Source organism: Xiphophorus maculatus, chromosome 1, assembly GCF_002775205.1.
Source record: "Xiphophorus maculatus strain JP 163 A chromosome 1, X_maculatus-5.0-male, whole genome shotgun sequence".
Taxonomy (NCBI): Eukaryota; Metazoa; Chordata; class Actinopteri; order Cyprinodontiformes; family Poeciliidae; genus Xiphophorus; species Xiphophorus maculatus.
This window is the reverse complement of record NC_036443.1, coordinates 4,166,865-4,194,115: the sequence shown is the minus strand read 5'-3', so window position 1 is coordinate 4,194,115 and position 27,251 is coordinate 4,166,865. Positions and strand designations below refer to the sequence as shown.

The following is a 27,251-nucleotide window of genomic DNA, read 5'->3' as shown; positions in this document are numbered from 1 at the left end:
TCACTCTTACTCTCGACCATCAGACTTATAGAAAAACAAAAAAAGGAGAGAAAAAAACCCCACACTCAAAGGTTCCAGCTGGGAAATTTTGCATGTAGGAAAAAAAATGCAATTAATTGACTTAATGGCCCAAAAACAGAAATTTGTTCTATCGGGTCTAGTTAATTGTTTTGTAGATCAATAAAAGTAAAAGAAAAAAAGGGTAAAGGAATAACACCTTTGCATTGTCAAATGATTTTAAAATGATAAATATTTTGCACCTTTACATCTACATTCACTTTTCTCAAGATGCTTCTTGCATCGATCAGGAGTTTGTCAGAGAAACTTCTGCGGACAGTAGAAGGAATTAGAGTGGGCGGGCTCTCGGATCAGATACAGCGTTACTGTGATGCCGCGGCACGCAGACCAGGACGCGCAGCATCTCACAAGTGGTTACAGCTGACAGGACAGCACTTCAGTCCTCTGAATCTACTTTGATGAGAATGCCTAACTTTACTGGGATGCAGGCAGCGGGGGCGCCGAACATCAGCTCTCAGTGTTTCTGGTCCACCCAGAACCAGACGGATCGCCTGGCCGCAGCGGGACACCTTTTCCATTCCATCATTCCTCGCGGACCGACAGTCCCCGCGCTCATTTGCGTTTTTGCCTTCCTGACTCTTTTCTCTTTATTGGCCAACCTGTTAACTTTGTACACCATCGAGCGGTCGGGAGACTTCTCCTATCTGCCGCGGTTCATCCTCTGCAAAAGCCTGATCTTCAGCGACCTGCTCCAGACCGTCACCTTCGCTCCCGCGATCATCAACTCGCTCGCGCGGCGCCAGACCATGGCGTTCAACCTTTACTGCTACTTTCAGCACGTCGTCGGCGGAGCCACCATCTTCTCCAGCCTCACCACCATCACCTGCATGGCACTGGAGCGCTACCTGTTCGTGTGCTACGCCCTCCAGTACACGGTGACGGTGACCCGGGAGCGCGTGAGCAAAGTCCTCGTCCTCATCTGGTTGTACTCTGCCGCCATCGGCGTCGTCAGCTTGAGTCTGGTGCTGAGTAAAGGAAGGCAGGAGAACGTCCCGGACGTCACCGTGGGGCTGCTATGCGAACCGGACATCATGGAGCAGCACGTGGGCTCCCCGCGCGCTCCCGCTATATTCCGAAAAGTGGCCGGTTCCCTCACGCTGCTGCTCTGCCTGCTGGCACACGCCTTCTCATACTTCAGGATGTATCGCAACGCCAGCAACGCCGTTGTGCCGTTTAACGAGAGCAACGCCGCGGCGCGAAGGACCGTCCTCTTCTACTGCGGGATGCTGTTCCTGCAGCTGCTGCCGCTGCTCATCAAGGTGACGTCGGACGCGCTGTGGGAATTCAAGGGTACCGGCGTCATCGAGATGTCCGCCGGGTCTCGGGAGGACTGTCTTGCCGGCCCCTCGGCGACCGCGGCGGGGTTCCACGTGTCCCTGCTGGTCATGCTGCTGGTCCCACCCTGCATCAACCCTCTGGTGTACGGACTGCGGAGCGTGGAGCTCAGGAAGGCGCTGGTCAAGCTGCTCCGCTGGCGCGTGGGGCACAGAGGCGACCAGGAGCGGCCGCGCGGGATGATGCGGCTCAGGAACGTTGTGCATCCCAACCTTCCTGACGCGGGTTAGACAAGCAGGCTCTAAAAACTGTAAGGAGAAAAACAGTGGCACAACGAACAACAACAACAATAATAATAAAAATATTTATTTCCATACTTAATATAAAGATTTAAAATTTAAATGTATAAAATAAAAATGTAGCTGCAGCAAAATTGATTAGATATGCAATTAAATAATCTTATTTACCTCAATTAAAATCTGTTGAAACTATCTACAGTTATCTAATAAATTATATAAATATGTCAGTTACACATAAGTAAAAATTATATTTAATATTTTTCTCAATTTTTAAAAATTGCGTCTTAAATTATGTTGTTATAATTTTTATACAAAGTACTATAAATAAATATGTATTTAACCTAATGCATTGCATTATGCTAATGCAATAATATTTAGATTAAATACATATTTTACCAAGGGTCTTTTTTCCGTATAGTTGAAAAGCCAGCCCATGCTAGGCTAGTTAGCATCTCAACACAATACATACTGTAGATGAAAGACACTAATACCTCAATATTAAGGTCCTTCAAATTGGGGCATCACTCATTATGTGGAATACTAAACAACTTATCGAGTCAAAATGAATTATTCAGATTTTTCAGGTAATTATATCTATTTTAAAAAATTATCAGGATTAAGGAAATTAAAGACAATTACCTCTTGTCTTGTAAGAATGTCAGTATTTGCCATGGGTCACCATGAAAGTAAAATACCTCAGTATTTAGCTAAAAAATTGTAGAACATGGATGGATTTAAAAAAAAAAAAGGTATAGAAAAATGTAACTGTAACATAGTTACATCTTTCTGAAACATAGAATTTATATATTGCGACGTATAATTGCATAGTTATTTATTGATATTGTTTACTGTGCTCCATCTGCTCTGACCAGCCTGTAACCACTGACCACAACACTCATTAGTCATTTGCTCACATGTGTGCAAAGCTTGCAAAGTGGAGTTTTAAAACAGCCTTACAGAAATGGAGTAGTTTAGTCTGACTTAGTTTCTACCCTTTGGCCATCCGTCTCCTATGCAACCAGAAATATGTCGAAATAGCCAAATTTGTTGTATGCAGTACCCTTCTTTCAGCCAGCTGATTAGCAGTGCACATCATGAGGTCATCATATAGTGCATACAGCCAGTGGTAAATCTGTGTGCTTTTTATGATCATCTTATTAAAAGGACTTGAAAGCATAGGAACAGTACGATGCACAGTGTGCTGAAGAAATAAATATCCCACTCTGCTGTCTGCAATATGCAAAAGACATTTTTGTTCAGCATGTAATCGGGAACTGTTGAAAGCAAAGAGACTGAAAATCATGTCTTTTCACGTCAACATTTGAAATATTTTATTCACAAGGTAAATGTGAAGCATTTAATCCATCATTTTGTCCGGTTTCTACGCTCTTTGGGAACGTTGCCACATGAGACGTGATGTTGCTTTTGTGCTGTTTTAGTCGAGTGAGATAGTTTTATGCAAACCATGAATGTAAAACTGTGACCAAACTGTTTACAAGCATGCCAGGAATCGGCAGTTGTTGTGACAGAACTGTCTTAATTTATGTAACTTTTGTGTAAAAAAATAAAATAAAAAAAATAAATGTGACACACATTGTAAAGCTATTATTAATGGGTATTCAGACTGTCATGACTGTTATGCAAATGTAAACCTCTATGGTTCCTTAGTTGTTTTAACAGATTAAAAATATTTATGCATTAGCACTGCTGGGGATGTTTATATGTGCTTCAATTAAAAATAAAATCTAAAATACTTAAGAAATGGCTTCGTTTTCATTTGTGGAAAATATTATGGTCATTAATTATTTCTTAATATAATGCAGATAGACAAGCTGTATCTCAGAGAAACCATTGCTGCCATATTTGCTGAGACTGATGAGCGAAACGGTCAAGATTATTTGTATGACACATTTCAGGAACAATACTGTGCAAATTGCTTTACATCATAAAAGCATAACACGATGTCAAAAAGCAAAACGAATAATGAACATTGCAGAATAAATAGAATAGAAAAAGTAATCAAAAGTTGTGACCCACACCAGAATTAATTCATTTTTAGTCATTAATTAAAGACAGCTCTAAGCAAATGTGATTTTAGCCTTGATTTAAAGGAACTGTGTTTCAGCAGCTTCAACCGTTACATGAGATATTTTCATAATTCAGTCATGGTGCTAGCACTCATCATCTATCAGCCATCAGAGGAGACGTCAGAGTCTTATCCAGATGTTGGAGTGACAAGGCAACACCTGTGGATGTATTCCATGAATTCATGGAATTAAAAATCCTTGGAGTCATAAATTGAAGCCTTACAACATACAACAATTGCAGAGAACTTCATAGAATGTCATGAGGAATTATGACATTCCTCATGACATATTTCAACATATTTGAAATATGTTGCATTTCAAATCTTCTTCACTATTGTACAGTGTTGATTCAATTACACAGGTGATCTGTTTCCTGATCAAGGTGTTATGCAAGATAATAACTAGACAAAACAACTCTCACCACTGACTCACACAAAGTGATTTTATGAAGCAAGCAAAAGATTTCAGCTGTATTGCCTTTGTATATCTGGAAGTGGTTGCAAAGATTTATCATCAAGCTCATTCAAAGGGTTAATCCTGTCCTTGAGTAATTTTTTTCTTATCTTGGTAGTAGGGGGTCTTTCACCATCAACAACAGAGTCGTGGTCACCATGAACCATGAGGCAAACAGCCTTTGATCTGAAGTAAAACTAGGAAAACTGAGCATATTGCTCCAGTTTTACAGTCCTTTACTGGCTCACTGTATCTCAGATGAAGCACTTTAAAATGATTTTACAAGTTTATGTCACTGAATGGCCTATTACCACAACACATTAAGGGTCTACTGTTGCTGAATCAACCTTCCGGACCACTCAGGTGTTCTGATTCTGGTTCTGGTTCTGCTCTGCATCCCCAGAACCAGAACCAAACATGGAGAAGCAGCATTCAGCTTCTATACCTAACAAACTCCCAGAAAACTGCAAAAGGGCAGTAACACCAAGTTCCTTTAAATCAAGACCAAAAACCCACCTGCTTAGTGGCCACTGGAAGAGAAAAATCAAAGAGAAAGAAATAATTTTTAAAAAAGATTTAATATACTTTTAGCGATTGTATAATTGTATGAGATTTTATAAACATAATGGCAACCATTTTTCCAGCCTTTTTTCTTCAATTCCTCCTGGGGCCTTTGGTTTGCAGCTGTGTTTGACGCCTGTGGAATAAGTGCTGCTATTAGTTTAATATAATAGTGTGAACAGGAACTGCTTAGGTTACTCTAAATTTGCCATAATACCTTTGACTTCCTAAGACGCTTATACCTTATAGCCACATTGTAATAAAAGACACAAAGGCAGGCCTGCTGTCACCTAAAGGCTTCCAATTATTTACCTCTATAATTGCAAAGATTGCTGAACAATTTCTCCCTTTAATCTGACCTCCAGCAAGTCCTCCACCTACGCTCAGCCAGCTGTGTGAAGCTGACACCCCACCCACGTCAAAAAAATCCAGCAAATAGTCTGAGTGGTTAGTGCTCCGTCTGTGCAGGTTTGTGCCGTTAAAATTTTCGTTTGTGCAGCTTTGGTATTGGAGATATTAGGACATCCAGAGTTCACCAGCCCCCTCATCTTGCTCCAAAACTAACCAAAAATGGGCTACTGCTCAGTTTGTGCCGCTATCCCTTATGAGATATTACATAATTTTATTTCAGACGACAACTGACTTCACCTAAATTGATGACTGTGGCCTGCGCTGGACATGACCACAAAGCAAGCAGTTGCTTTAATTAATTTCGTATGTTATTGTGTAAGTTAAATTCTGCAGATTTTCACATGCACCTTCTTTTGTTTTGAACTTCAATAAAGATTTAGAACAAGAAGAAATTTGTCTCATTTCCAGAAATGTTTTAAGATAGTAATGTTTTCTCACCATTATGGCTCTCTGCACAATAATTGAATCCTGTCAATAGAGGACATGCAGCCGTGACCGTAACGTAATGTGTATAATTTGTATGACTGTTCAACTGTGCTTTGGTTTCGGAGGTGGTCTGAACAATTATATTCACATTGTTGACTTTCTGCTGATTATGGAGCAAACGGGTAAAAAACCCCCAAAAGATCCATAGCTAACATGCTAGTTGCTTGAGCAAATAAAGTTTTTGCAGAGTAAAACCGGTGTTGAACCCACCAAGAGGCAACGGAGGACCAGCAGGAGAACCCGGAGCGCCGGCAGACTGCACAGGTACGTGCTCTGGTTCTTGGAGGATAGCTGGCTTCCATAAAGGAGAGGTAATAAAGAATTCACTATTCAATAACGTTTTTACCAGTTCCATTCATTTTTGTAGATGAAATAATTATTAGTCATTCAACTCCAATAGAAACTTGAATAATTAGGCTCCCAATGCGAGGCTGGACTCTTTGCACCAACTCAGTCTCCCTGCGTTTAGATCCCCCAGGTTACCTGTTTCTTATTCCAGTGAATGCTTTATTCTGTTTTTCAGATATGCACATCAGTAAACTAATCAAGCACTCACAAATCCTTACAAATCAGAAACTTTTCAGATGATTTGTCACAAGTGTGTAAATCTCCTGACACGGAGTTCACAAAGTGAAATACTGACGTAATTTACTGGATGAGTGCATTTGAATACAGTTAATCAGATTCTAAAGGCTCAGCACCAGATTAATGAGACTCCATCCTCAATGAAACATGTTCTCTCATTAAGCTGGGGTTGTTATGGTTCCATTCCACATAGTCTGATCATGCATAATGTCAGTGAAGTAGGAATAATTATCTTCTAGGTTTTTTTTCTTCTTTTTTCCAGTTCACACGACACACAACAGATTATTTTCCTGTGTGTCACATCACAACACTTGCCAGTTACAGTCACACTTTTCAGTACAGACAATAAGTATTTTACCTCCTGAATGCAGTATCTAGTTAATAGATTCCTACCTGTGGAGCCCCCTGTGTAACAGTGGACTGATCGTTTTTGCAGAGTGGACTTTGTGAGGTGGAGTTGGTCGCTCAAGGCCATAAATGTACAATGATGCTGTCAGTTTGAAGCAAAACTATCCAAGCCTCTCAAAGACTTCCTACACAGAATAAATGAATTTTTTCAGCAAAGACAGCTTTAGTTCTGCAGGAGCAGTCCGGGGTTATAATAATTCTGTTTTTTTTTTTATTATAGTTTAGTTTTTCACAGTGACATTTTGTTTGTCTAATTCAATTAGTTTTAATTTGTTTTGTGTTTCCTGGTTTTTATCAATCAATCAATCAATCAATCAATCAATCAATCAATCAATCAATCAATCAAGTTTATGTGTATAGTATATTTCAGCAACAAGGCAGTTCAAAGTGCTGTACATCATAAAAAAAGTACAAAACTTGTAAAACACACAGTCAACAATTGTCAAGTGCCATCATTACACGTCAAAATGTTAATTAATGTTTCATTGATTGTTTTTCAAAAGCAACTTTAAACAGGTGGGTTTTCAGTAGAGACTTAAAGGCACTCAGTGTTTCAGCTGTTTTGCAGTTTACTGGGAGTTTGATCCAGATTTGTGGAGCATAGAAGCTGGATGCTAGTTAGATATTGTTTAGTTTTTATTAGTCATAGTAGTTAGCTTTTTCATACTTTGGTTAATTTGTGGGTGCAGAATTCAAAAAGGTCAAAGTGTTGTATTGTGATTATGCATATTTCATACTAGTATGTCCAGCTGGATTCAGATGTGTTGCCAGGGAAACAGTCTTGCAGGTTCTGACTTGTTTTCTACAAGTGCATGTGCATTTCCAGGTATAAGTAACCCGTTCTCCTATTCAGAAACACTGAGAGTATCATTTCTGTTTCTGCAGTTATAAGTTCAGCTGAGCTAATGATTCGGTTGCCAAGCTACCATCTTTAGATACAACGCTTCCACAAGTTTTCACTCAGGCAATTTGACCCCTCAGACCTCTTCCATAACACACCATCCACAATCCTAACAATCTTCATAAATAAAAAGTCTTCATTATAATATACTGTATGGAGCCCAAAAATAGCTTTCCTGAAACAGGAATTGACTCTATAAACTCAAGGGCTATTTACAGATAAAAAGATGAACAAGTTTCATCAAGAATAAAAAATACATAAGAAAGAGAGAAAAAAAACATGCTAACCAATCACTGTGTTACAAGCTAAATGTGCAAAAGCTCTAAACTGGGAAAACATGTTCAGGGACAAAACTCTAATTAGTGGATAAATGAAATGTCCCAATCTCTAGTGCTACATTGTGAGGTTGAGGGGTTTTAGGAAATGCAGACCTCATTCATGGAATTTGGACACCTTAAATATCAATGAACACATATTTATGGGTACCTCTACAGCCCTGCAGCCACCTCATACTAAATCGGAGTCATTGGTTAAGGAAGTTTGAAGATGGCAGAACAGGATGTTTAGATTCACGTAACCGTCTAATCTGCTCTGTCTTTGTTGTTTATGTCAGGCTCGCCTATCATCTGCTCAGGGTTGTGAATGGTTGGGGGTGACGTTGTACGCTCAGAGTTGTTTCCATTGTTGTTGTCTGTTAGAAATGGAAAAAAAAAGTTAAACACATTTATGAAACTAAAAATAACAAAAACAAATAAAGCATAAGTGCAGCTACATTCCATTAGATCATACCTTCGCAAACTACTGAGCCAAAACAGCTTCAACAGGTTTTTCTACTATTCCAGTAAATCTTGGAGGACTGCTGGTCTGTTTACATGTGCAGTTTAAAGCTGAATTGCAGAAGTTTAGATTTTCCGCTTTTTTCCCCAATTGGCCAGTAGTGTTCTTTATGTCTGTAGCCGTCAAAATGTCACAGTCTTTGCTTTAATTGTTAAAGGAGAAGAAGGAAGTCGGCTGTATTTTGTCAGTAAATGATTGTCAGTATCTACCCTCTGTGCAGAGGAATGAGGAAGTTCAAAAGCAGCAACTAAAAGAGGAAGACAGTCTCTCCCTAACATACAGGTGGAACCTCTCATGGACTCAGCACCAGCTTTTGTGAGGTTAGAATCTTATAATTGCTATGCTTTCTTCTTGCTATGTAATTGTCAACATTTTAAAAGCTTTTGTTATCAACTTTAACCCTTGAATATTGTTTTGCTTCTGCTCAGGTTTTTCTAATATAGTAATGGCTACAGCAGTCTTCCCAAATCGGATGGATCCTCCACATTGTGTGGGCTCCCCAACTGAACTGAGAACTCAGGGTGGCTCAGAGAACAACCTGAAGTTTATTTGTGAGTTTAGGCCTGAGGAAGGCAACAGTGCAGACAGTGATTATGAGTCTGTGACTGTCATCCTCCCTGCGCAGTGCAGCATCAGCCAGCTGAGGCTACGCATCTGCATGAAGGTATATTCACTGTTGTGGCTGATTTCTGAAACTTTTTATGAAATACTTTATTACTCATACTTGTGGGATTTCTCGAACACCTACTTTTTGCTTTAACTTGAGCAAACATGACTTTAAGTAGTGCCACTATTACTTGAGTATGGTTTTTGGCTACTTACATCTGGTGTGTTACGAACAGTGCTGAAACATCTGTCTCCATCTTTTCAGGCACAAGAACAAAACTGCCATCCTGATCCACTTGCAATATTGGATCCTGAGAAATACATCCTGTTATATGCCAGAGGGGACGACTGGTATGAAGCCCATGATGAGTGTCAGATCATCCGGACATTAGATATCCCATGGTCACATGATGATTCTCTGTGTCTAGTGGCGCACATAGTAGCAAAGCCTCTGGTCGCTGGTGATTCAGAACAAAAGAAAAGTCAACAGGAGTGTTTGACTTACTTGATTGGACATGACCTGGACAATGAGGCGTCAGACAGACTTGGTGAACTTACAGTCACCCGGAGGAAGCTGGCATCTCCACGAAGGCTGGAGCTGAGGAGTCGTGATGAGGTTCTGTATGCCACAGAGCCCTGGGTTACCCAGGCACCCATCCCTAATGAGCTGGAAGAATGGCTAAACAGGAAGCTTCGTCTCACCCTGCACTACATGAGCAAGATCAGCTTCAGCATACAAGTTGATTTGAAGGCAACTCCAGATGTTCTTCTTGAGGTTTTTAGAAGGGTTATGGCAGATCAAAGGGTCCAATATAACACTTCTGAAGAGTTGGTTTTGAAGGTCTCAGGGAGGGAGGAGTTCTTGTCTGGTGAAACCAGTCTTTGTGATTTCCTTTGGGTTCGACAGTGTTTGAAAGCCAATCAGGATCTCCACCTTTCTGTTGTCCCTGTCTCACAACTTGCTGCAGATACTGTCAGATTTGTAGACTGGCCACTTGTTGATGGTTTCAGTGGTCAGTTCAGCTCCCATGATGATCTTAGTCTCCTAGGCAAAGATCTGGATGACATCTTCATGATTTCTTTGTGGGACTGCAACAGAAAGTTCAGAGTGAAACTGCTTGGCTTTGATATTCCACAACTGCCAAACAAGCCCCCTCACTCTGTCTATGTTGAAGCATCCATACTTTACGGCGGCAAAGTCCTCTGCTCAGTATCCTCCCTTCCCAAGATCTTTGGAGATGAAGTACTTTGGAATGAGTGGCTAGAATTTGACATTTTCCTCCGGGACCTGCCTCGTGGAGTCAAGCTGAGCTTTACCATTAATGCCTGTGCTAGCGACGTCTCTCCAACAACCAGGGAGCCAAAGCCGGGATTCTCCAGAGACACGCAGAAAGGAAAGACAAAGATCCTTTACTTTGTCAACCTCCTTCTCATAGATCACCGGTGAGTTTTAGAACCTTTTTAGAACTCTAGTTAACTTTTAGAGTTAGTGTAGACACCAATTTAGCATTATATTGCAGTATTACTCTTAGTAAATCTTTAGATTTTTCTGTATTTTGCATTAAAACGCTGTACAATGGTGACACCGGTGGTAGGAATTTGTCCTGCAGTCGTTGGGTTGCTGGTTTGATCCTGTCTCCGTCTGCCTCTGTGAAAACACTTCACTCACCGTACCTGCTGGTGGTGGTCATAAGTCTTGGTGTGGTCTTTGTTTTTGTGATTTTACTCTGATCACAGTAGAGCCTGGAGTCAATTCAGTCTTTTACATTAAAAAGAATCAACTGAGCTGGTTTGGGCTTATGGTCAGGAGGCCTCTTGGCAAAAGCTTGTCCAGAGAATGTAGTTGGGGAGATGAAATTCTGAGTTTCAATGACAATTTATACTAAATGTTGTTTTTGTTGTTGTTGGCAAAACATACTTAAATGCATGTGAACAGCACAGTTGATAAAAAAACAGTGAACTTTGATGTGATTGTACAGGTCTGTCCTGAGTCAGGGTCCCTACACCCTGCACATGTGGTCCTATCCTGACCTGGAGGACGGAGCCATCACCTACCAAGCCGATAAGCTGTCCTCCGCTACAAACCCACATATAGATGAGTCCATGGCCATCAGCTTCCTTCTAGACCGCTACAGCTTCCCTGTGGTTCTCCCAAACACCTTCAGCCACAATGACGGGTCTGACAGTCCGACCTCCGACCTGTTCCCTGACAAATCTACTTCCTCAACCCAGTGCACTTCATCCACCACTGATTCTCTTTCTCCACATGGGAAATTTCTTCTGCCTCCAAAGACTGACAAGGTAACTCTGAGGTCTCCATCACCCGTCTTTAACACCAAGAGGGATTACCTCAAGAGGTTTCGGGAGGAGAGTGTCCAGTATGGCTCCAACCTTCCCCACTTCTTGCGTAATATGAACTGGTTGGATCGCAGGGTGGTGGAGGACGTGCACTGGCTACTGGGACACTGGGATCCTGGGGAACTGGATGTACATGTGGCGCTAGAGCTGCTAAGTATGGATTTCCCAGATGAGATTGTCAGGAAACTAGCAGTAAAGAGACTGGAGAGTCTACCCAATGATGATGTGCTCAAATATTTGCTACAGCTGGTGCAGGTATGTTTGTGATCTTCATGGGAAAAATGCAGAGTTACACAGTTGTTTGCTCTCTTTAGATTGGAATCTGCTGAATGACAACCAGGAAGTGACCAAAACCTTTCTGTTATGCAGACCCTGAAAGTGGAGCCTTACCACGACAGTTTTCTTGCACGGTATCTTATTCAAAGAGCTCTGAGGGTGAGTCATGTGACTTCTCGTTTCACTTGATATATCAAATGAAACTGTGCAACAGTTTGTTGCTTTATTGCTGCTGCACCTTTGAATTGTTTTCTGTTTACTCAATTAAATATTCAGTTAAAGTATGCTGCTCAAAAAAATAAAGGGAACACTTAAACAACACAATATAACTCCAAGTAAATCAAACTTCTGTGAAATCAAACTGTCCACTTAGGAAGCAACACTGATTGACAATCAATGTCACCTGCTGTTGTGCAAATGGAACTTTGTACAGAACAAAGTATTCAATGAGAATATTTCTTTCATTCAGATCTAGGATGTGTTATTTGAGTGTTCCCTTTATTTTTTTGAGCAGTGTATAAAGTTTCCAGGATGAATACTGTGATGGGAAAAATACATTTCGGCTTAATCTTTAGTTTTGGTCTATGCTTCAACTGAACCATTGTAACAGCTTGGTTCTGTGTTTAGCCTCTCTGTTGAGGATTTTCCACTATGTTTTGTATCATTGCCTTGTTAACAACATTATTTTACATAATTTTACATGAAACCATCTGTCAAACACAGGACCTTCCGCTTTGATCAATATTACTTTAATTTCCAAACTATCAGTGCACCTGACTATAGACACTCATTCAATAAGAATCAGAATATTGTTGAAAAATTTATTTATTTCAGTTACTCCGTCACCAAGTTAAACACATTACTTAAATTTATTAGATAAAGACTATGTTTTAACATAGTTTTAACTATGTTAACTATAATTAACTATAGTTAACATAGTCAAGATTGTTTTCTGCTAACAGCCACCTTTTTTTTTCTTTTTAAAGATGGCTGCATTCATACCAGCCATGTGTCCGCTTTAATCAAACTCCAGTTTGTTTGCCTGGAAAGTCCGGCTCATTCTGGGAGGTGCGAATGCAAATGCGAATGCAGATGTACAGTAAATGGCAAGCGGACCTGAGACTGCTCCAAAAACAGCAAACAAACTGCAGAACATTCTGGGCAAATATAACCCAACCAAACACGCCAGTGTAATGATACAGGGAGAAATGGCTCAAATTCTACAACTGTAAATAAATCTGACACCACTCCATTTTTGTTTACATGTCATGAAGAAGGAGGTTATGCTCAGTCACTTCTTCTGAGGTTTTCATGTTGTTTCCTTCAATAGTTCTTGGCGCAGTGGCTCCGCAGGGGAGGGGCTGAACTGGTTTTATAAAGGGTTTAGATTATCTGACACAGTGCAGTGTGAAAGTGGACCACAGCAGCTGAAAATGTAATAAACCGAGTCTCTTGGACTATCAGATGTGAGAACACCTGATAGTGTTAGATGTTTGATGTTTTCTAAATGGACTGCCATAAACTGCTATTTTTTTTTTAAAACATGTGGAATAAGCCAGGTAGAATGTGAGATGGAGTTCCATTTTTATCTTGGGTTAAATCTGAGAGTCACTTCAATAAAGATGAGCAGCTGTCTTAAATGTTCTGTCATTGTTAATATTCTTTCTCACAAGAAAAGAGAAAAATTATTCACTATAGAATCTTTTTATATAATAGAACTTGAACAGCTTTGATGGCCTTACCAGACTAATGGACATAATTTCTTTTCTAAAGTCATTGTTTAGTAATTGCCTTCTTGACATATGTTAGCATGCTTCTGTTCCAGAGCAGCAAGCTGCCGAACGCTCTTCTATTCTTAGACGTGCTCCTGCTGATGTTCTACTTACCCTCTTTAACCTAACCAGACCTCGTTGTTTTTACAATGACTGTATGCTGAAAAAAAAAATCTTTTAGATATTCCCTTTAGTTCAAAACCAACATTGTCTGAAGCCTAGTCAAGATTTTGATTAGTTAATTTCACTGTATATTTCCAGGGATTTATTTCTTAAGCTTCAGCTGTTGGGTGTTGGGAATCGGGGTTTTGGGGGGTTTCCTTTTTGCTGCTGTTTCATCCCTTATCCACCAGATGGCGTCTACAGGCGGAGGTTTCTCTGGAGGGACGGGCCTTGGTTCAGCACACCGGTGTTTAATCACCTCTTCAGTCATGGAGCTTAAGAGGAGCGGACTACCAGTACTTCGTCGCTTGAGTGTTAGCCTATATGCTATTCCTTCGTGACGCCAAGCGGCCTCCGTGAGGAATCCTTCCTGGTTTGACTCCCCTCGAGATACCACCTACCCACGGGTTGCCCGAGCCCCGTTTCCGTTCCTTCGGCCGGATCTCAAAGCCTCTTCCGGATTATTCGGCGGATTGTGGATCCGCTCCTCGTCTGTCCTCCACCACAGAAAACACTGGCCCGCTCTCGGCCGCAGCCTCCTCCGATCCTCCGGGACGTCACTCGAACATACTGTAAGCCAAGATCCGGTATCCACCGGAGTGCCTCCAGGACTGTCATCATCATTTTCCCAATGTGCCGGCCTTCCCCAGAAGCCCTCCCCTGACAGTTCGTCGTTCTACCCACCGAATCTGTGTTTACATTAATAAACTATATTTTGCTGATCTCTGTTCTCCAGTGGTGTTCTGCATGTGGTTAAGAAAATTAGACCTCACCATGACAGAACACTCAAGCCAACCGTCAAACCCTGCAGATGCCATTAGGAGAACATTGTCAGAACAACAGGCCCTACTTCAATCTCATGAATCCGCCCTACGTGAGCTGTGCACCCGTCAGGCCGAAACCAACCAGCACTTATTAGATCTAACAAACTTCTTGCAGAACTCCGTTCCACAAACTCCACCCTCTACTCCTGCACCAGCTCCCGATCCGGTTCAGTCGGTCCGCCCCACGTTTTCTGAGGTCCGACCACCTACACCAGAAAGATTTTCTGGCGATTTAGACAAGTGTAGGGGTTTCATCTTACAGTGCTCGATAATGTTTAATCATGCTCCCCAAAGTTTTGAACAGGATAGCGCGAAGATTGCCTATGTCCTTTCGTTACTGTCAGGTCGAGCTTTAAGTTGGGCTGAAGCCAGATTTCCCATCCCCGACAACTATGGGTGCACTTTTGCTGAATTTCTAAGGGAATTCAAACTAATTTTCAGTCAAGAGTCGGACAAGACGTTTATTTCACGGGAGTTGTGGAAAATGAAACAGGGGCAGCGAACCGTAGCGGATTTCGCAATCGACTTCAGAATAAAGGCCGCAGCATCAGACTGGAATGCGGCTTCGTTAAAGAGTGCCTATTTCCACGCTTTAAATGAACAAATCAAGGATGAATTGACCACCTTAGATGAACCGGAGACTTTAGAAGAGCTAATAAGTCTTACCATTCGCCTCGACAATAGGATCCGCTCTCGAACTAAAGAAAGAAACCGAAGAGAACCGCAAGCTAGAGCATATTCAGTTCCCGCTCCGACTCATTCTGTAACACCTCCACAGATTCCAATGGAGCCCGAGCCGATGCAGATCGGTCATACTCGGCTCACGCCGGAGGAACGACATAAAAGGATGACCTCCCGCCTCTGTTTATACTGCGGGTCTCCGGGTCATTTCATCGCTCACTGCCCCGTCCGGTTAAACTCCCAGGTCCGCCAGTAGTTGTGAGGAGGCTGGCGGACCAAGCTCGGAGGGAGGATTCTCCTCGCCTTTTATTTCCAGCTACTCTGATCTACAAAGATCAGCCAGTCCCATTGTCTGTTCTCGTTGATTCCGGCTGCGAACAAAATCTGATAGATCTGTCATTCGTCCAGCAGATGGCGATCGAAACAGTGTCACTTCAGGTTCCCCTCCGAGTCTCTGCGCTAAATGGCAAAGCCCTACCGCAAATTACACACCAAACTAAACCGTTGAAGTTAACTATTTCAGGAAATCATAGCGAACTAATCTCATTTTTTGTTTTTCCCACCGCTAATTCCCCCATAATTCTAGGATTTGACTGGTTACAACAACATAATCCACACATAAACTGGCTGGACAAACATATTGAATCCTGGTCCACATTCTGTCATTCATCTTGCCTCCGTTCAGCAGTTTCTCCAGTTCAGACACCAGCAGAACCACCCGAAGCAGACCCTCCAGACCTGTCATCCATTCCTCCTGAATACCTCGATTTAGCACCAGTTTTCAGTAAGAAAAAAGCTCTTTCTCTACCGCCTCACCGCCCGTATGACTGCGCTATTGATCTTCTCCCAGGTGCCCCACTACCCACCAGCCGCCTGTATAACATCTCTCGACCAGAACGAGAGACAATGGAAAGTTACATTAGGGACTCATTAGCCGCAGGCATAATTCGTCCATCCTCCTCTCCCTTGGGCGCAGGTTTTTTCTTTGTTGGCAAGAAGGACGGCTCGCTTCGACCCTGCATTGATTATAGGGGACTGAATCAGATAACTGTGAAAAACAAGTACCCTCTGCCCCTGTTGTCATCCGCCTTTGAACCGGTTCATGGTGCCACTATTTTTTCAAAATTGGATCTCAGAAACGCATACCACTTACTCCGAATCCGCCAAGGGGATGAATGGAAGACAGCATTTAAAACACCCATTGGTCATTATGAATATCTGGTTATGCCTTTTGGATTATCTAATGCCCCGGCTTTCTTCCAAGCACTCGTTAACGATGTCCTGAGAGATTTCCTAAATGTATTTGTTTTTGTGTATTTGGACGATATCCTGATCTATTCTAAGTCCCTCGCAGAACACAAGAAACATGTCCGTCTGGTCTTACAACGACTCTTAGAAAACAAACTGTTTGTAAAGGCTGAAAAATGTGAATTTCATAAAGCATCAGTTTCATTTCTTGGTTTTGTTCTTGAAGGGGGGAGAATCAGACCTACGGAGGAGAAAATAAAGGCTGTTTTGGCGTGGCCGATTCCCGAGACACGTAAGCAACTACAAAGATTTCTCGGGTTTGCCAATTTTTATCGCCGATTTATTCGAAACTACAGCCAAACCGCCTTGCCATTAACTGCCCTTACATCAACCAAGACCTCTTTCTGTTGGACCCCAGAGGCAGATGCGGCTTTCAGACAACTTAAGAGCCTTTTTGCCAGTGCGCCCGTACTCATCCAACCAGACCCAACAAAACAGTTTATCGTCGAGGTTGATGCATCTGATACCGGAGTTGGAGCTGTACTCTCACAAGTTTCCGAGTTAGATAACAAGACTCATCCTTGTGCTTTTCTCTCACGCAGATTATCTTCCTCGGAACGCAATTATGATGTGGGCGATCGTGAACTTCTGGCAATTAAGTTGGCCCTGGAGGAGTGGCGGCATTGGCTGGAGGGGGCCGAACATCCTGTGCTGGTTTGGACTGACCATAAAAACCTATCATATCTTAAATCAGCTAAAAGGCTAAATCCCCGGCAATCCCGATGGTCTTTATTCTTTTCTAGATTTAACCTCTCTATTTCATACCGGCCAGGAACTCGAAATATCAAACCTGATGCTCTGTCTCGCCTGCATTCTTCGGATGACTCGGAGAAGATTCCAGCCACTATTCTGCCCCCCAGTTGCACGGTTGCAGCAGTAACGTGGGAAATTGAGGATCTCATCAGACAAGCCCAACAGTCAGAACCTGCTCCTGTCTCTTGCCCCTCTAATAGGATCTATGTACCTGCTGCGGTCCGGGCCAGGTTTATTAATTGGATCCATGCGTCCAAGTTTTCTGGACATCCAGGGGTTAGCCGCACTATATCGCTTATAAACCGTAAGTTCTGGTGGTCATCTATTCACAAAGACGTTAAAGAATATGTTCTGGCATGCCCAGTATGTGCTAGAAATAAAGCTTCCCATCAACCTCCATCAGGGCTTCTTCAACCGTTACCCGTTCCTAAACGTCCATGGGCTCATATTTCTGTTGATTTTGTCTCTGGCCTACCTCCGTCTAATGGCATGACCACTATTCTTACAATTATTGATCGTTTTTCTAAGGCCTGTCACTTAATCCCTCTTCGTAAACTGCCAACCGCATTTCAGACGGCTCAACTTCTAGTGAAGCATGTTTTCCGTTTGCATGGCATTCCTCAGGAAATACTATCTGACAGAGGACCTCAGTTTATTTCTCAAGTCTGGAAAAATTTCTGTAGGGCGCTCAATGCTAAAGTTTCTTTATCCTCGGGATTCCACCCACAGACTAATGGCCAATCTGAACGTATGAACCAGGAATTAGAGTCAACACTCCGCTGTTACACCTCAACTAATCCCTCTGACTGGAGTCAATTCATTTCATGGGTGGAATATGCCCACAATAGCCATGTCTCTGCCGCTACTGGTCTGTCTCCATTTGAAATTTCTCTAGGTTACCAGCCACCATTACTCTCATCCGAGGAAGACGACATCGCTGTCACTTCCATTCGACACCACATCCGTCGCTGCCGGAACATCTGGAGGAACACAATACACGCCCTCCACAACACGGCTGAACAGAACAAGCGACTGGCCGATCGCAAACGAACTCCTGCTCCTTCCTACGCTCCTGGTCAGAAGGTTTGGCTATCCTCCCGTGATATCCCGTTGAAGTCTATGTCCAAGAAGCTTTCTCCCAGATTTATCGGCCCCTTTGAAATAGAGTCCATTATCAATCCATCAGCTGTTCGTCTACGCCTCCCAGCCTCTCTGCGCGTCCATCCCTCTTTTCATGTTTCACAGATAAAACCCGTCCAAACCAGCACGCTTTGCCCTCCTTCCGAGCCCCCTCCTCCCGCCCGAGACATAGATGGTCACCCAGCTTATTCTGTCCGCCGGATCGTGGACTCCCGTCGGCGAGGTCGTGGGTGGCAGTACCTCGTCGACTGGGAGGGCTACGGTCCGGAGGATCGTTCTTGGGTCCCTGGCTCTTTTATTTTGGACCCGTCTCTCATTAGGGATTATCGGGCTTCTTGTTCTTCCCGGCCGCCAGGTGGCGACCGTTGAGGGGGGGGTACTGTTGGGAATCGGGGTTTTGGGGGGTTTCCTTTTTGCTGCTGTTTCATCCCTTATCCACCAGATGGCGTCTACAGGCGGAGGTTTCTCTGGAGGGACGGGCCTTGGTTCAGCACACCGGTGTTTAATCACCTCTTCAGTCATGGAGCTTAAGAGGAGCGGACTACCAGTACTTCGTCGCTTGAGTGTTAGCCTATATGCTATTCCTTCGTGACGCCAAGCGGCCTCCGTGAGGAATCCTTCCTGGTTTGACTCCCCTCGAGATACCACCTACCCACGGGTTGCCCGAGCCCCGTTTCCGTTCCTTCGGCCGGATCTCAAAGCCTCTTCCGGATTATTCGGCGGATTGTGGATCCGCTCCTCGTCTGTCCTCCACCACAGAAAACACTGGCCCGCTCTCGGCCGCAGCCTCCTCCGATCCTCCGGGACGTCACTCGAACATACTGTAAGCCAAGATCCGGTATCCACCGGAGTGCCTCCAGGACTGTCATCATCATTTTCCCAATGTGCCGGCCTTCCCCAGAAGCCCTCCCCTGACAGTTCGTCGTTCTACCCACCGAATCTGTGTTTACATTAATAAACTATATTTTGCTGATCTCTGTTCTCCAGTGGTGTTCTGCATGTGGTTAAGAAAATTAGACCTCACCATGACATTGGGAGGTTTAAATGAGAAAAAGAAGCAGACATCATTTGAACTATGTAGCTTTCTGGTGTGGCAGGTGAAGTTATATTTATACCAGATAACAATTACCACACTATGTGAAGATGTTTACATTGTATGCATTCTCATTAAAGTATAAATCATGATGTCTTTTACATGGCAACGATATACTGATGTGCATAACAAAACACCTGAATGTGGATTTCTCGTGTCACAAAGCCTTCACAATGTTCAGAGTATTTTTGAACATTTGAAAGGTTAGAATTTTTTTCTCTTCTTTCTTGCTTTGCGTGCTGCAAGTTAATTAAATGAGGTACATTTATTCAAAAGATGTCAACTTTTTGATTGAAAGGGATAGATGTTGATTAACGCTAGATCTTTGTTTTGTCCAAATAGAATTTCTGAGTATTTCTTGTGCTTTCTCGGAATGATGAAATAGATTATGACATGTAGACACCAGCTCAGTTAATCACATAGTGTTTTCTCTTGGCTAATGGAGGAGGCAGTGTTTACTCACTGAATGTCTTCTATGAGCATTTTTATTGAGTAAATGAAAAGAATGAAAAGGAATAAATGAAACTCTGGACCTAACTGCAATCATTTGTAAAGTGAGAAATAATAAGTAACAACGTCTTCAAGGGGGACAATTGTGTAAAATCAGCTTTTTTGAGTTTTACTTTATGTTACGTTATTCCTTCGCCAAAAACATACCCGCCTTCATTTCTTTCATACATGTTTGAGAAATCTTAATTTTCCATGGCAACCATTCAGCTGTGCCAGCGCTGTCTTTGAGGCGTAGCTCCTCCTCTGAGCTGCAGCTCCAAGCTCCTCATATGAGCCGTTTCTCAGTGCAACGCTGGTAAAAATGTTCTTAAAGGATTAGCAGATGAGTGATGTTGTGATGACTTCTAGCTGGGTGCTGCAGAGAGTTAAAAAAAAGGCAGTGGTTTATGGTTATGGTTTATGAAGATATTACTAAAACATTGGCATAAAAGCATAGGAAATTCTCATGGGACTTTGTCAGGAATAACAAAAGCATATTTCAGCCCCCAGTTAAATTTTCAGTTAAAGTTTTCCAACATCAGCGTTGAAAATTTCACCATACGCAACTGTTTCCCTGAGGATCTTACTTTTGTCTTTCTCTCCAGAGCAAGAGAATCGGCCATTTCTTCTTCTGGTATGTGCGCAGTGAGGTTGCAGGGTGCCCATACTTCCGCCAGCGCATGGCAGTGATTCTGGAGGCCTACCTGCTGGGGTGCGGCCAGGCCATGATCGACAGCTTCACCCAGCAGGTGCAGGCCGTGGAGGCCCTGCAGGAAGTCGCGATGATTATCAAGAGACTATACCCGGACAAAACGGATCTTCCTTCCTCAGGTTGGAGATCCAATTATGTAAATGTTTCTTGTGGCGTTTGAAAGCTTTTATGCCTCTTTGCTAACCTGACCTTTAAGATAAATGCAGTGTGTGAATTCTCAGAAAAGCATCTCAGACGTTAAATGATAAGGCAATAGTTTTAGGAGTTTACTGAAGAACTACAGTGTTTGTATTTGCTGAAGTTAACATTTTGACGCGTAGCTGCATTAATCTTAACATATTTGTGATTTTTATGTGAGAGTAACAGAGTATAAATTGAAACTGAAAAAAGCACAACTTTTTACATTGTTGTGTATAAAAATCTGAAAAGTGTCTCAATGGAACGTCTCTTTGAGTTTTGCACATTTAGTGACTAAAACCTGGACCATTTGTAGCGCTACACATATGAACATGCAACCTCTAACAGGGTTTCTTCCAACATTGTTTTGTCCCATCCATCTTCCCATGAATTATTATTAACTTGTTTTACCACGAGGGCAAAATGTTGAACATGATGTGTAGTTTGGCACAAACAGCTTGACATGAGCAGTGTTTCGAATGCAGCCCCAAATGTCTTTATTTTCTTGTTAAAGGTGCAGTATGTAACTTTGATTAAAAAAATGTTTAGTTTTTATTACCTATTTGTTAAAACTCTCACCAAAAGTAGAGATTTTCACACCACAGATTTGCCAAACACAGTCAGCATGTGTCGTATACTAACAGGCTGATGAATGTTTCAACATTAAGGTTTCTTTATGAAATGAATCTGTGTTGTTGCTTTTTCTCAGCTCCACTCAAGCTGCAGGAGCTCCTCAGAACCAGTAATCTGCCAAATGAATTCCTGTTGCCCTTTGACCCCCGCATCAAAGTGGGAACGATTCTGGTGGGTTTTGTTGCAGCGGTGTTTCTTTGTGTTAGAAAATGAGAAAAAACAGTTTTTCTGAATCCTTCTGCTGCAGCTGGACAAATGCAAAGTGATGGCCTCAAAGAAGAAACCTCTGTGGCTGGAGTTCTCACCAATGCCATCGCCCACCTCCAGCACACCCGTCGGGATTATCTTCAAAGAGGGAGACGACCTCCGACAGGACATGCTGGTCATCCAGGTCACACAGATCATCTGCTACTTTTATTTTCTTACAGAATATTGTTTCACATTTGACTGAATTATCGTGGATTTGTTGGCCTCCGTGTTTAGACCTTGGTGGTAATGGAGTCCATCTGGCAGGAACAATCTCTGGACCTTAACCTGATTCCATATGGATGCATCTCCACAGGACACAACATAGGTATGTTTCTTTATGCTTAGACAATTCTGTTTTAAAGGAACGCTTGCTGTTACTCTCTGAGGCACACAGGAATGTCGATTGCTTATTCAGGGAGCGAGAAGTAAGATTAAAATTGATATCCAATTCATGGTCAGAACAGGATGAAACACATCTAACAAACAAATTAGTCAAGCTATGTCCATTCAAAGGCAACTTCCTTTTTCAAGGTCTCCAGCTGAAAAGGAATTTTCATTTTTTAATTCCAATATTTATTTGACACAAATTGATTTTTTTCAAAGTGTTTCTAAACCATCTCTTTCCAAAGGAATGATTGAAATAGTGAGGAATGCAGCGACCATTGCTGCAGTGCAGAGAAGCCACGGCGGAACGACTGCAGCCTTCAGAAACGATGCTCTGTTTGAGTGGCTCAAGTCCAAGTGTCCACTCCAGGAAATAGTGAGTGAAACAGAAGCAGAAGTATTTTTCACTACAGATTTGAAAGCATGGTGAAACGTTTTGCTGTTGATGCAAACAAAACATTTTCTGCTAACTAAAACCTGGCTTAGGTTCAAATCGATTAAAGTAGTGCAAAATTAGAAAACTATAAGGGTGTTTTCATGCCTTTATAGTGTTCGAGTCGGGTAGACTCAGACACACTTTTCAGATTTTTATTTGTAAAATAAAATAAGTCTAACTCCGTGCATTATTTGCCTTCTAATTAATACCAATGATCTTCTTTGTACATGTCTATTACGTAAAAGTATGATGAAATGTATAGAACAGTGAAATCTTTAGGGCTGTGAATTCTTTTGCAAGGCTCTGAAAACAAACAAATTAACAAATTAAGTGGAGATCCATAAATAAAATCTTCAAAAAAAAAAAAAATTATGTCAATTTCAAGCAATTTCAAGTCAGTGAATTATTGTCCTTAACTATATTTATTATATAAAATGTGTCCTTTTGGTCCATCTATCCAATCCAACACAGGCCGTTCCAAATCATCAACTTATTGTCCTCAATCCTCTTTCCAGCTGAAATGATGTTTCTTATTTTGGAAGACCCATTTCTGCCCACAATTTGTCATTTTCTCCTTAGTACACAAAAATCTGAATTTAATTTTATCATCCAATTACTTTATGAATGGCTTCTTTTATAACATGGCCTTGGAATCCATGAGAGCCAGCTGAGCTTCAGAATACTGAATAATGGCAGTGATGCCAAGGATGCTCTGGAGCCACAAGTGGCTCTTCAACATTAATTGAATAAGAAATGCTTATTAATGTTTTTTTTTTCCTGTAATAAATCAATTTTCCATGACAGAACAACACTAAAAATAGCAGTGGCATTGTTTTAGATCTATTTCGTCGTTATGTTTTTCTCTTATTTTCCATAAATTGAAGCATCTTACAGAAAGAACCTTGTTGTTTTCTGCATATGATCTTTTCCCCCTTTGTTTTAAAACTTAAAAACAGAAACATAACAGTTTTTTTTTTTAAATCACAAAGTAGATATTTATCAAAAAATGTTAAGTTGTGTTCTTAAATAAAACCAATCATACTTTGCAAGACTAAAGGCAAAAATGGCTCCTAGGATTGCATAGTTTGCTGGCGTCAGCACTAGAGGAGGAGATTTTGCGGATACCTATTTAATTTAATTCCTAAAGTATCATCATATAGAAATTGAATTTGTTACCAGAAAAGAATTGAAGAAGATTAGAGGACCTGCTGCTTCATCTCCTCTCTCCTCTCAGACTGCTGTTCTTTTTGTGACTGCAGCACTATAAGACAGTGGAGAGGTTTGTGAAGTCCTGTGCAGGATACTGCGTGGCCACCTACGTCCTGGGAATAGGAGACAGACACAACGACAACATCATGATCACCGACCAAGGTAAGCAGCATGTTCTCTTGGATGTTTGTGCAATAATAAAATAAATTAAAAAACAATTTTTTAATTAAAAGTTTATTTCAAATAATTTTTTAAAAAAGTGATAGAGTAATAAAAACACTTAGGAGGAATGAAGCTCTGTGATGGATAAAGCCAGACTCTGATTTTCCTTTGTCCTTCCTCCTCACAGGAAACTTGTTCCACATCGACTTTGGTCACATCCTGGGTAACAGGAAGCACTTCCTTGGAGTGAGTCGGGAGCGGGCACCGTTTGTCCTCACACCCGACTTCTTATATGTGATGGGCAGGGTCAAAGGTCGAAACAGCCTCTACTTTCAGCGGTTCAGGGTACGAAGATCTCACTCTGTGTGTGACTGAGTGCTTGAAATGTTTGAATTTAAAGAAGTGAGAAGTGGAGTCATCCTTGACTTCCTTTTGAGTAGCAATAATAAAGATTTGCTTTTGCTTCTTCATTTACATTTTGTTTAATACAATTCACTTCTATTTGAAATATGAAAAAGATAGAAATGTGCCAATTCATAGTTTTTTATTCATCTCATTAAAATAATTGAATCATTTATTTAAAATACTACCCATGAATTCAATTTTCATGTGCACATATCTGCAAATCAATGATTAGGGCTGAAACAATTAATCGGGTTAGTCACGATTAATCAATTATTAAAATTATTGTTAATTTATTTATTAATTAATTGCTAACTAGAGTATCCCAACTTAACAAATATGTTGAAACAACATATTTAGAGCAGTAATTAACCTAAAATTGTACAAAAAATATTATACATTTTGTACTTAAGACAACAAAAAAAACCCACTTCGTAAGCAACAAATGTCAGTTTGTTGCTTACGAACAAACCAGGTTCCCCTGGTTCAAATTCTTTAAAATAAATACAATTTTCCATTAAGTATTTGTTAAAAAAAATAGGCACCAGCCATACATTGTGTTGATGTTAAGAGCTTTTCAAATGTTGATGTTAGAAGTATTTTTGACTACAGATGCATCCTTTACTATAAATTATCAAGTGTTCACTAAAGAAATGCTGTGCTGCTGCGATTCAGGCAATAAAATGTTTATTTTCTGATAAACATTTAGTAGTTGCAAGAACAATTTGCAGAAGGTGTCAACTTTTTATCTGGTTACATCAATTGTTAGAATAATAGATTCCTAATATAATCCGTCAGTTGCATATGATAGCTGACTATTAGTTAATTGTGCCCTCCACATGTTTTTCCCATATATATATATATATATATATATATTTTTTTTTTTGTACCAGGATACCTGCACCCAGGCCTACCTCTTACTGCGCTCCCACTCCCGTCTGCTGGTCACGCTGTTCTCCCTCATGCTGCTCACCGGCATCCCAGAGCTGAGCGCCGCAGAGGACATGCGTTACCTGCGGGAGGCGCTGCAGGAGGACCAAACTGAGGCTGAGGCCAAGGAGCATTTCCTCCAGCGGATCGCAGAGTGTGAACACCTGGGCTGGACCGTACAGGCCAACTGGTGGATCCACATGGTGGCAGGCATCAAGTAGAACGTGCAGCAAGTGGGGAAGCAAAACGTCTGATTTGTATTTAGGCTTTGAGAAATGGATGTTGTGTTCACGCCTCGCTTGTCAGGCTATGAGACACATTTCTTTCTTTCATCATCTTTTTGAATTCAGTCAAGTTTACTCTTTTTACATGTGGATGTGCTCAGCACTCTATTTCTCGTTGGAGGCGTGGCTTCTGATATTTTACATTTTACCCAATCACTAATGTTTGGCCATGACATGTGCAATACAACAGACTGATGCTAACAAGCTTACTGGAAATTGCCTGCTCTGCAAACAAGCATCAGAGAAAAGCCAGCAGAACGAGGCGGCTGTTGATGTTAACTCAACAATTGAATAAGTGACCGACGCAGACTGACTGCTTCGTTCACTTCCTCTGTTGCCAATCGATAAAACTACAGACAATTCTGAATACCAACGATAACGTTGATTTTGTGCACAATGACAGAAATGGCCTGGTAAAAAATTCTACCAGAGGCAATCCACTTCAATGGGAGAAAGCCTAAACAGAGCAGTGAAGTGTGATGTGAATCAAGCGGACTTGTGTTGGAAGTCAAGGGTCAGGTTACCAGATATCAGCACGGTATATTATTTTTTTTGCAGGGACAATGTATATTGTACTACTTTAAAGAGGTGTTTTGTTTTAATTCGCCATGACAATATATTATTAAATCTGATTTAATATACAAAATACTGTAGATCCATACTAGATCGCATCTCAATTTCCTTTAAATTATCCTGAAAATAATAATAACAATTTTTTAAGATAAAAAGCACTGAGCCTCACTCGTACATAGCCATGTTTTTATTATTTGTCTTATCTAAAATGTCTTCTCTGATGCTGTTGTGACAGCATCTGTTCTTTCTTGGGTTTAATAAAGTTTGTATCGGACCAAGCGGTGACAGTGTCGTGTCTCGAAATCACTTTTCTTCAGATGGAAATATGATTTTTGTCAAGAGAGTTGAAATAACTCTGAGCAAAAAGCTGTGAGAGCTGAATTTGGAGACATCTGCAAAGTTAATAAATGTTACATAGAGAAAGGAATAGCATACATGAAGAATGGAAAATAACTAATACAGTACAACATACTATCTAACCATATATCTACCCTCTCATAGAAATTAAGCCATTTTTATATAAAAAAAAAAATAAAAATCACACTTATTTTGAATACTTTGAATAAACATTTTTCCAATTCTTTTCTTTGATGTTTGGCAGATTTATTTCGTTCTTTCTTTTGCCTTTTCATATTGATATTGTTTAAATACAAAGGTTCATTTTATGATTTCTTTAGGAGGGGTGGCGGGGGGAGGAGGACAATTCAAGACTTTTCCAAGATTGGGGGGGGGTGGGGGGTATTGAGTAAGTATTCAGTGACACAGTATCAACATCATATCAACACAGTTTGGAATGTGTTGAAGCGCTTCCTGACGCCTCATTTACCCTTCACCACGTGGTTGATGACAAACACTCGGGCCCCTCTGGCTCTCAGGCGGATCAGGCTGGCAGATCGCAGGTGCCTCTGATAACGCAGCCAGTCCACCCTCCAATGGATCAGCTGCTGTCTGGCTCCCTCTGGTGGACAAGTGTGGAAATTGAGAACCCAACGCAGAGCCCCAAACCCATCCTCCCAACAAATACTAATTCAAGGTATCGGTAATGTAACTCTGATGAATCAGAATGTTAAGTTAAGATATCTTAAGTAGAAAAGCTGCCGAACTAAAGATATCTCTAATTGATTTGGAGATGTCATAAAATGAATTTTGACTATGTAAGGTAATTTTATTTAGATAGCTCAGCAACAAGGCAATACAAAGTGCTTTACAGGAATTAAAAGTAAATACAACCACAATATAACAAACCAAAGAAAAAGC

The 27,251-nt window shown here is 41.3% G+C and overlaps 2 protein-coding genes across 2 annotated transcripts; both read left to right on the top strand.

Annotated features, from left to right (window-relative positions):
- The first annotated feature begins 482 nt into the window (after window positions 1-482).
- On the top strand, window positions 483-1,643 carry LOC111609856 (olfactory receptor 14I1-like). Its single transcript, XM_023340649.1, has one exon. It carries the CDS (start codon window positions 483-485, stop codon window positions 1,641-1,643), a length of 1,161 nt encoding a protein of 386 aa, XP_023196417.1.
- A 6,784-nt stretch (window positions 1,644-8,427) lies between these two features.
- Window positions 8,428-26,288, top strand: LOC102225994 (phosphatidylinositol 4,5-bisphosphate 3-kinase catalytic subunit gamma isoform-like). The gene is made up of 13 exons (XM_005806229.2): window positions 8,428-8,701; window positions 8,810-9,045; window positions 9,253-10,430; window positions 10,967-11,600; window positions 11,715-11,780; window positions 20,449-20,674; window positions 21,442-21,536; window positions 21,613-21,756; window positions 21,849-21,939; window positions 22,244-22,374; window positions 23,694-23,805; window positions 23,993-24,150; window positions 25,101-26,288. The coding sequence occupies exons 2-13, from the start codon at window positions 8,827-8,829 to the stop codon at window positions 25,356-25,358; spliced, it is 3,312 nt and encodes a 1,103-aa protein (XP_005806286.1). The 5' UTR covers window positions 8,428-8,701; window positions 8,810-8,826; the 3' UTR covers window positions 25,359-26,288.
- The last annotated feature ends 963 nt before the right edge of the window (window positions 26,289-27,251 follow it).

Excerpts from the sequence above, each read along its gene's own strand:
- LOC102225994 (XM_005806229.2), top strand. The coding sequence starts at position 8,827 with ATGGCTACAGCAGTCTTCCCAAATCGGATGGATCCTCCACATTGTGTG. Across the intron at positions 20,675-21,441 it reads AACGGATCTTCCTTCCTCAG|CTCCACTCAAGCTGCAGGAG; the intron begins GTTGGAGATCCA and ends GCTTTTTCTCAG. Across the intron at positions 21,537-21,612 it reads TCAAAGTGGGAACGATTCTG|CTGGACAAATGCAAAGTGAT; the intron begins GTGGGTTTTGTT and ends CTTCTGCTGCAG.
- LOC111609856 (XM_023340649.1), top strand. The coding sequence starts at position 483 with ATGCCTAACTTTACTGGGATGCAGGCAGCGGGGGCGCCGAACATCAGC.